Here is a 9,844-nt window from a genome sequence, read left to right as displayed (position 1 = left end):
TCACACTACAAGAGCAGGTGTTGTAGAGAACACACAAGAGAGGTCACACTACAAGAGCAGGGTGTTGTAGAGAACACACAAGAGAGGTCACACTACAAGAGCAGGTGTTGTAGAGAACACACAAGAGAGGTCACACTACAAGAGCAGGGTGTTGTAGAGAACACACAAGAGAGGTCACACTACAAGAGCAGGGTGTTGTAGAGAACACACAAGAGAGGTCACACTACAAGAGCAGGGTGTTGTAGAGAACACACAAGAGAGGTCACACTACAAGAGCAGGTGCTGTAGAGAACACACACGAGAGGTCACACTACAAGAGCAGGTGTTGTAGAGAACACACAAGAGAGGTCACACTACAAGAGCAGGTGTTGTAGAGAACACACAAGAGAGGTCACACTACAAGAGCAGGGTGCTGTAGAGAACACACACATGTGAGGTCACACTACAAGAGCAGGTGTTGTAGAGAACACACACATGTGAGGTCACACTACAAGAGCAGGTGTTGTAGAGAACACACAAGAGAGGTCACACTACAAGAGCAGGGTGCTGTAGAGAACACACACATGTGAGGTCACACTACAAGAGCAGGGTGCTGTAGAGAACACACACATGTGAGGTCACACTACAAGAGCAGGTGTTGTAGAGAACACACACATGTGAGGTCACACTACAAGAGCAGGTGTTGTAGAGAACACACAAGAGAGGTCACACTACAAGAGCAGGTGTTGTAGAGAACACACAAGAGAGGTCACACTACAAGAGCAGGTGTTGTAGAGAACACACAAGAGAGGTCACACTACAAGAGCAGGTGTTGTAGAGAACACACAAGAGAGGTCACACTACAAGAGCAGGTGTTGTAGAGAACACACAAGAGAGGTCACACTACAAGAGCAGGTGTTGTAGAGAACACACAAGAGAGGTCACACTACAAGAGCAGGTGTTGTAGAGAACACACAAGAGAGGTCACACTACAAGAGCAGGTGTTGTAGAGAACACACATGAGAGGTCACACTACAAGAGCAGGTGCTGTAGAGAACACACACGAGAGGTCACACTACAAGAGCAGGGTGCTGTAGAGAACACACACGAGAGGTCACACTACAAGAGCAGGTGTTGTAGAGAACACACACGAGAGGTCACACTACAAGAGCAGGGTGCTGTAGAGAACACACAAGAGAGGTCACACTACAAGAGCAGGTGCTGTAGAGAACACACACGAGAGGTCACACTACAAGAGCAGGGTGCTGTAGAGAACACACAAGAGAGGTCACACTACAAGAGCAGGGTGCTGTAGAGAACACACATGAGAGGTCACACTACAAGAGCAGGTGCTGTAGAGAACACACAAGAGAGGTCACACTACAAGAGCAGGGTGCTGTAGAGAACACACAAGAGAGGTCACACTACAAGAGCAGGTGCTGTAGAGAACACACACGAGAGGTCACACTACAAGAGCAGGGTGCTGTAGAGAACACACAAGAGAGGTCACACTACAAGAGCAGGTGCTGTAGAGAACACACAAGAGGTCACACTACAAGAGCAGGGTGCTGTAGAGAACACACAAGAGGTCACACTACAAGAGCAGGGTGTTGTAGAGAACACACAAGAGAGGTCACACTACAAGAGCAGGGTGCTGTAGAGGACACACAAGAGGTCACACTACAAGAGCAGGGTGCTGTAGAGAATACACAAGAGAGGTCACACTACAAGAGCAGGTGCTGTAGAGAACACACAAGAGAGGTCACACTACAAGAGCAGGTGCTGTAGAGAACACACAAGAGAGGTCACACTACAAGAGCAGGTGTTGTAGAGAACACACAAGAGAGGTCACACTACAAGAGCAGGTGCTGTAGAGAACACACAAGAGAGGTCACACTACAAGAGCAGGTGCTGTAGAGAACACACAAGAGAGGTCACACTACAAGAGCAGGTGCTGTAGAGAACACACAAGAGAGGTCACACTACAAGAGCAGGTGTTGTAGAGAACACACAAGAGAGGTCACACTACAAGAGCAGGTGCTGTAGAGAACACACAAGAGAGGTCACACTACAAGAGCAGGTGCTGTAGAGAACACACAAGAGAGGTCACACTACAAGAGCAGGTGCTGTAGAGAACACACAAGAGAGGTCACACTACAAGAGCAGGTGTTGTAGAGAACACACAAGAGAGGTCACACTACAAGAGCAGGTGTTGTAGAGAACACACAAGAGAGGTCACACTACAAGAGCAGGTGTTGTAGAGAACACACAAGAGAGGTCACACTACAAGAGCAGGTGTTGTAGAGAACACACATGAGAGGTCACACTACAAGAGCAGGGTGTAAGGGGCACAATATACACCTCAGACATACGCATCAATAAGACTCTTAAGAGTAATACAATACTTCAGAAGAAGTATTTACCGTTCCTCGTAGGGTTCAACAGGCACTTCAGAATGGCAGGCGGCGAAGATTGGGGTCTTGAGCACCGCGCACTGGTCGGCCGCCCACACCTTCCTGTGCGGGTGTAGGCTGCATGTGTCCTGTGGTGTGTGCAACACCGCCTCGTTAACACATTAATATTAATGACAATAATGAACCTCAATATGCAACTACGATCAAACAATATGAATGATATATAATGAGATGATGAATGATATACAGTTATCTAGAACAGAATTTAAAACACATCTAAGTTTATTCTATATATTTTTACTTAAGCCAAATAATCAAAAAGAACTTTTGTTTACTTAACGACTTTCCTATCTTTAATAAATGTTCTGTTAATAAACTTGATACAAAAGCCAATTCATATTTTGTTTTGTTTTTCAGAAATAAAAATCGCCGTAAAATCTTCAGTAGTTTGAATCTTCATATAATGTGAATTAAGAACTGCCACAATAAAATTTGAACTAAAAATCTCCATTCGTGTATTTTCTCACTTTAAGAAGAGGTAGATGAGCCTGAAGGAATATGAAGCAATGCATGAAGACACTTGTGACTTGCCTTGATCAAAATACTGTCGGGGCAGTAGTTCTGTAGCCTCCAGGAGTCCCCGAAGATCTTGACGGAGACCTCACTGGAGCCTCCTGATGGTGTCTGGAAGTCGTCCTGTTCGTCGCCATTGTAGTTCCCACACAAACCTCTCACCTGCGCCACACACACACAAGCAGCAAATCAATTTTGTTTAATTACAGTTATTATTACTATCACACATTGAACTCAACCCCCCTGCAAGAGACTCGAACCCAGAAAGCACAGATGTTCGCCAACCTGTACATAACTAGTACGCTGACCATATTCACGACAACATTTACGATTTCTATGTGTTGTTATTGGGTTACGTTAGGCTTCGGGTGTTTTGTTACACCATTTTGTGTCCTTAGTGACCACTGGAGAGGACGGCGTGAGTGTCCAAGGAAGGTGTCATGTCAAGCGTGAGAAGACCGCGCCTGGTGTCTACACCACAACTCACAGATTGATTGACGAAGATTAAGCCACCCAAAAGGTGGCACGGGCATGAATAGCCCGTAAGTGGAGGCCTTTTTGAGCCATTACCAGTATCAATAGATGATACTGGAGGTCTGTGGACGTGCGACTGCACCCTGCGTGACGGAAGATGTCTCCCGTAGACAACTCACAAGGATCAGCATACACATGTAGTCTTAGGGAACATTTGACAGCGGCTGGGATTATGCTGCTTCTTTGTAATGCTTTCCTCCGAATAAGTTGCAAGAATATTTTAAATAATGTAATGTACTTAACTGAAAATAACAAAATAATCAATTGCTGCCTTTTTTCTCGGTGGTGATGCCTGCCTGCCTGCCCGTGAGAAGAGGCGTGATGATGATGATACTGTAAGCCAGACTTGTGTAAGGTTAGGTTAGGTTTGTGTAAGGTTAGCGTGGCCTGCAGGGGTAGCTTACCTTGCCCTTCCAGACAGGGTCGAGTCTGAGGTAGGCGCGGGTGCCACGGTCCCACTGTAGCACCAGCCCCATGTCCGTCACCTCCGCGAACACGAACAATCCAGCCTCACGGATGATGGTTCGTGTCATATTTCTGAAAGTCATAACAAACAAATGATATCACTTCACACCACCTGGCCCCACAAGGTGTAAGACTGACCTGGTGGGTGTACCTGGCCCCACAAGGTGTAAGACTGACCTGGTGGGTGTAGGCTTGTTGCGGGAGAACTCTACAGCCTCGAGGGCGTCGCCGGAGCCCACTCTGAGGGTGATGGACTTAGCGCAGGTGACCCCGTCCGTCCCACACGGCACATTCTGCGCACCACACACACACACGCCATCATCAACAACATGTAGGCTCACATGTGCGTCTAGCACACTACTCACAATATATTAATACTATATCTCATATATTAATCTAAACGGTATTCTATTTACATTAACAATATTATTGTACTCACAGGAATCACAATAGATTCAGATTCAGATTCAGATTCAGATGTTTATTCAGGTAAGGTATATACATACAAGTGATGTTACATTAAAGGATTGATATATAGATAGAGCTAGTACATACAATGCCTAAAGCCACTATTACGCAATGCGTTTCGGGCAAGAAAAAACATTAATATCTAGAACTTAATACTAATTGAGCATAAAGAATAAAAGATGTTGAGAACAAATACAAATAAAGATAAAAAAAAAGGGGGAACATGACTGAAAAAGCAGCACAAATACAATAGGTTGACAAACAGTGTTGATTAAAAAAAAAGAAAAAAAAAAAGAAAATAACAGACATGGGTTGACAATAGAGGAGTGAGGTAGATTACAGGGAATTTATTAGGTAGTGTTTAGTTTTTATCTTAAACTGGTTGAGAGAGGTACAGTCTTTAACATGGTTGGGAAGGTCATTCCACATTCTGGGCCCCTTGATTTGCAGAGCATTTCTAGTTTGATTAAGACGTACTCTAGGAATATCAAAACTGTATTTATTTCTGGTGTGGTGCTCATGGGTTCTGTTACAACCTTCTATGAAGCTTTTAAGATCAGGATTGGCATTATAGTTTAGCGTTTTAAATATGTATAATACACATGAGAGAATGTGCAGTGACTTAATATCTAACATATTAAGAGATTTGAGTAGGGGTACCGAGTGATGTCTGGGGCCAGAGTTGGATATTGTTCTAATAGCGGCTTTGTGCTGGGTAATTAGAGGACGTAAGTGATTTTGGGTAGTAGAACCCCAAGCACAAATACCATAGTTGAGATAAGGATAGATAAGGGAGTAATAGAGAGTCACCAGAGCAGGGCGTGGTACATAATATCTGATCTTAGAAAGAATGCCCACAGTTTTTGAAACTTTTTTTGATATATTTAGAATGTGTCCCTGGAAATTCAGCTTGTGGTCAATGAGAATGCCAAGGAATTTGCCATCTAATTTGTTACAAATTTGGGTATTGTTTATTTTGAGATTTATAAGACTAGAGGATTTATTGCCAAACAGAATATAGAAGGTTTTGTCAATGTTAAGGGTGAGTTTGTTGGCAGTTAGCCAAAGATGGACTTTATTTAGCTCAGTATTTACTGTGGCATTTAGAGCAAGAGGGTCAGGACTGGAGTAAATGAAGGTTGTGTCGTCAGCAAATAGAATTGGTTTGAGGTGTTGGGAGGCATTTGGAAGGTCATTAATGTAGATGAGAAAGAGGAGAGGGCCAAGTATGCTGCCCTGAGGAACACCAATGTTGATGGGTAGGGTGGGAGAAATTGTATTATTCACAGAAACATATTGGAGCCTGTCAGTAAGGTAGGACTCGAGGTATTGTAGGGAGTGTCCTCTGACTCCATAATGATGTAGTTTAAGAAGAAGGTTTTGGTGGTTGACAGTATCAAAAGCTTTACGCAGGTCCACAAATAACCCAACAGGGAGCTCCTTATTATCAAGAGCTGTATGAATCAAGTTAAGCATACTAATAAGTGCATCGTTAGTGCTTTTTTTGGGTCTGAAGCCATATTGGCAAGGGCTAAGTATATTGAGTTTGGCTAGATATGAGTAAAGCTGCTTGTATATAAGTTTTTCAAAAATTTTTGACAAGTTTGGCAGGATTGATATAGGTCTGTAGTTGTTAACATCTGTGGGGTCACCACATTTGTGGACAGGCGTTACTCTCGCTTTTTTTAGAATATCTGGAAAGGTTTGGAGTTCAAGTGACTTGTTGAAGAGCAAAGCAATAGCAGGGGCTAAAGATCTGGAGGCTTTTTTGTAAATTAAAGTTGGTATCTCCTCAAGGGCACCAGACTTGGTTTTAAGGGAAAGGATTATCTCATTGACGTCAGTGGAGTTAATAGGCTTTAGGTACAGAGACTGTGGATAGTTACCTGTAAGATAGTCCTTAATGTCAGTACTGGAAGATGGAATATCATTTGCAAGGGATGAACCAATGGAAGAGAAGAACCTATTGAACTCAATAGCAGAATCAGAGGCTGAAAGCTGACCATCGTTATTAGACAGGAGAGTCGGTTTGTTATTTAAAGATTTCTTTGATCCCAATATTTGTGAAATTGTGCTCCAAGTTTGTTTAATGTTGCTCTTTATTTGAGTAAATTTATCTTCGTAGTAATTAGTTTTGGCTCGTCTAATTATCTTAGTTAGCAATAATGAGTAATTCTTTGAGAATTCTTTGGAGACAATTCCTAACCTATACTTCTTCTCAAGGTCGTGTTTTTTGTTAATGGATTTCAGTATTCCCTTTGTAAGCCAAGGATTGTTAAGCCTTTTGCTTGTGACTTGTTTTGTAAGCCTAGGACAGTGGGTGTTATAAAGGCTAAGAGTTGTTTGTAGAAAAGATTGCACGTGATATGTATAGCGTGATATGCGTGATATGTCACGCGTGATATGTCAAATGAACGAATACACAAGGGCCGTGATGAGGGTTCGAATCTACGTCCGGGATTAGTCGACTGCGCCACGACATTGTTAAAAGAATTGCAACCGGGAGAGATTGGGAGTGAGGGCAGTAGCACTCCCGGTTGCAATTCTTTTAACCATGTCGTGGCGCAGTCGACTAAGGCGCGTGTGGGATCATCCCGGACGTAGGTTCGAACCCTCATCACGGCCCTTGTGGACTTGTTCAATATGATAGTCAAACTAAGTTACTTTGAAACAAGTTTAATGATAAACTCTGTACTCTAATCTTTGCAGTATTTTACACATACAAATGTATATATATTTAACTATTTACTCCTAATATTCTAAACAATCAAATTGATTTTCAATTGGAGTGAGATGTTGTGTTGACATACCTGTATGATGACTTCGAAGTGATCAGCCGTGGAGGCCTTGCCCTTGGCCAGGAGGTAGTCACAGGTGCCGTAGAACTCGTAGAGGCGCCCGTCGAAGGTCTTGTAGTGGGAGTCCCCCCACGCCGTACAGATGCCCGGGCACTGGTGCTCTGTGCACGCCCACTGCCCGCCCTCACACGTGCTGTGGGAGGCAACACTTCACACACCACACACACACACACCTGCCCCCGGGCACTGGTGCTCGGTGCCCGCCCTCACACGTGCTGTGGGAGGCAACACTTCACACCACACACACACACCTGCCCCCGGGCACTGGTGCTCTGTGCACGCCCACTGCACGCCCTCACACGTGCTGTGGGAGGCAACACTTCACACACCACACACACACACCTGCCCCCGGGCACTGGTGCTCGGTGCACGCCCACTGCCCGCCCTCACACGTGCTGTGGGAGCCAACACTTCACACATCACACACACACACCTGCCCCCGGGCACTGGTGCTCTGTGCACGCCCACTGCCCGCCCTCACACGTGTTGTGGGTGGCTACACTTCACACACCACACACACACACCTGCCCCCGGGCACTGGCAGAAGAGATGAAAATCATAGAGAAAATAGTAGGTTTAGGAGAAGGCTCAAAGGAAAATGTCAGTGATCTTAGAAGAATAGGAAAATATGAGAAAGAAAAGAACCGCCCCTTAAGGGTGACCTTTAATGGAGTGAAAAACATGATGGAAGTGCTAAGAAATGCCAGGAAACTGCAGAGTGATGAGGTTGGCAAATTTTGGTCAATAAGACAAGACCTCTCCAAGGAAGACAGAGAAAAGCTGAAAATGAACCTAATTGAGGCAAAACGTCTAAATGGGAATAGAAATGAAGAAGACAGAAATTCTTTTTTTTACAAAGTGACAGGGACTGGAAAGCTTGTGAAATGGTACATAAAAACAAAGCAACAAGATCATTAGTGGAAGGGGGAGTAAAGAGCAAAGGAAAAGGGAACATGTTCCTGAAAATTGTATATACCAACATAGATGGAGTGAGGTCAAAAACTTTGGAGTTGCAAGATATAATCCAGCTTAGGGTCCCAGATATTGTTGCATTATCAGAGACGAAACTTGAAGGAAATATAATAAATGAAGTCATATTCCCAAGAGGCTACTCAGTTTGGAGACGTGACAGGAAAACTAGGAAGGGAGGAGGAGTGGCTGTACTGGTGAAAAAACACCTGAAGGTAAAAGAGTTAATACTTGAAAACCCTCGAGATATTGACATAATGGCATTGCAGGTCTGGAATCAGGATGATAAGCTGATAATTGTAAATACCTACAGCCCACCTGCAAGCAACACATGGACAAAGGAAGAACTGGATGACAAACGAGAGGGCCTCATAATGGTCATGAGAGATATTATTGTACAAGCAGATAAAGATAAATCACGACTGTTGATACTGGTTGACTTCAACTTTAGAGCAATAGACTGGGAGGCCTATGAAGCAAGGACGGAGGACTTTTGGACATGCAGATTTGTGAACCTCATTCTGGAGACATTCTTGTATCAACACATAAAGCAAGCCACAAGAATGAGGGAAGGAGATGTACCGTCAGTACTGGATCTAGTATTCACCAGGAAAGAAGAAGAGATTTTTGACATCCAGTACCTTCCTCCCTTGGGAAAGAGTGATCACGTCCTGTTAGACATTAAATATGCTTTAAGATATCATCTAGAAGAAAATGGGGACATTGAAACAGTTGATAAACTCGATTTAAGGAGAGGCAACTATGGGGAACTTCGAAATTTTTTTTAATGAGTGTAATTGGACAGAATTGTTGCTAGGCAGGGAAGTAAATGAAATGTATGCCAAATTTTTAAAACTATACGAGGAAGGCACACAAACATTCATACCAAAACAGAGATGCAGGGCCAGAAAACAGGATTGGTTCGACAGAAATTGTGAGAGGGCAAGAGACCAAAAGACACAAAAATGGAATCAGTATAGGAAGAGGCCAAACCCCCAAACATACCAGCGATACAAAGATGCGAGAAACAACTATACGGCAGTAAGGAGAGAGGCAAAAAGAAATTTTGAAAAAGGGATAGGGGATAAATGTAAAACAGAACCGGGCCTATTCTACAAATTCATAAACAACAAATTGCAGGTAAAGGATAATATCCAGAGGTTGAAAATGGGAAACAGATTCACGGAAAATGAAAAGGAAATGTGTGAAACATTAAATGAAAAGTTCCAAAGTGTGTTTGTACAAAATGAAATCTTCAGAGAACCAGACACAATAAGAATTCCAGAGAACAACATAGAGCACATAGAGGTGTCTAGAGATGAAGTGGAAAATATGCTAAAGGAGCTCGGGAGGAACAAAGCAGCTGGCCCAGATGGCGTTTCACCATGGGTTCTGAGAGAATGTGCATCTGAGCTCAGCATTCCACTTCACCTGATCTTTCAGGCATCCCTGTGTACAGGAATCGTAGCAGACGTGTGGAAACAGGCTAACATAGTTCCAATCTACAAAAGTGACAGCAGGGAAGACCCCCTTAATTATAGACCTGTATCATTGACAAGTGTAATAGTGAAAGTATTGGAAAAG

The 9,844-nt window shown here is 43.6% G+C and overlaps 2 protein-coding genes across 3 annotated transcripts in view; both read right to left on the bottom strand.

The window, feature by feature from the left end:
• Positions 1-2,374: 2,374 nt before the first annotated feature.
• On the bottom strand, positions 2,375-4,296 carry LOC138356235 (von Willebrand factor-like). Its single transcript, XM_069312013.1, has 4 exons — positions 4,143-4,296; positions 3,905-4,037; positions 2,985-3,128; positions 2,375-2,521 (listed from the first exon to the last, which is right to left on the bottom strand). Exons 2-4 carry the CDS (start codon positions 4,031-4,033, stop codon positions 2,399-2,401), a joined length of 396 nt encoding a protein of 131 aa, XP_069168114.1. The 5' UTR covers positions 4,034-4,037; positions 4,143-4,296; the 3' UTR covers positions 2,375-2,398.
• A 2,881-nt stretch (positions 4,297-7,177) lies between these two features.
• LOC138356233 (von Willebrand factor-like) overlaps positions 7,178-9,844 on the bottom strand; it is a 122,903-nt gene continuing 120,236 nt past the window's right edge. The window contains exon 25 of one of the 2 annotated variants that reach the window (XM_069312010.1): positions 7,178-7,424. In XM_069312010.1, the coding sequence (XP_069168111.1) occupies positions 7,193-7,424 (232 nt within the window). In that variant the 3' untranslated portion in view covers positions 7,178-7,192. Of the gene's footprint in view, positions 7,425-7,579; positions 7,687-9,844 lie in introns of those variants that run through there. The other variant, XM_069312011.1, reaches the window with a different exon arrangement.

This window comes from Procambarus clarkii, chromosome 71, assembly GCF_040958095.1.
Source record: "Procambarus clarkii isolate CNS0578487 chromosome 71, FALCON_Pclarkii_2.0, whole genome shotgun sequence".
Lineage (NCBI taxonomy): Eukaryota > Metazoa > Arthropoda > Malacostraca > Decapoda > Cambaridae > Procambarus > Procambarus clarkii.
Note: the sequence above shows the minus strand (reverse complement) of the source record. Positions and strands in the feature narration are given on the sequence as shown.

What these genes read in the sequence shown, in the direction of transcription:
- LOC138356235 (XM_069312013.1), bottom strand. Translation starts at nt 4,033, where the DNA reads ATGACACGAACCATCATCCGTGAGGCTGGATTGTTCGTGTTCGCGGAG. An exon ending in ACCCTGTCTGGAAGGGCAAG is followed by an intron (nt 3,129 to 3,904) that starts GTAAGCTACCCC and finishes TGTGTGGCGCAG; the next exon opens with GTGAGAGGTTTGTGTGGGAA. An exon ending in CCGACAGTATTTTGATCAAG is followed by an intron (nt 2,522 to 2,984) that starts GCAAGTCACAAG and finishes CACACACCACAG; the next exon opens with GACACATGCAGCCTACACCC.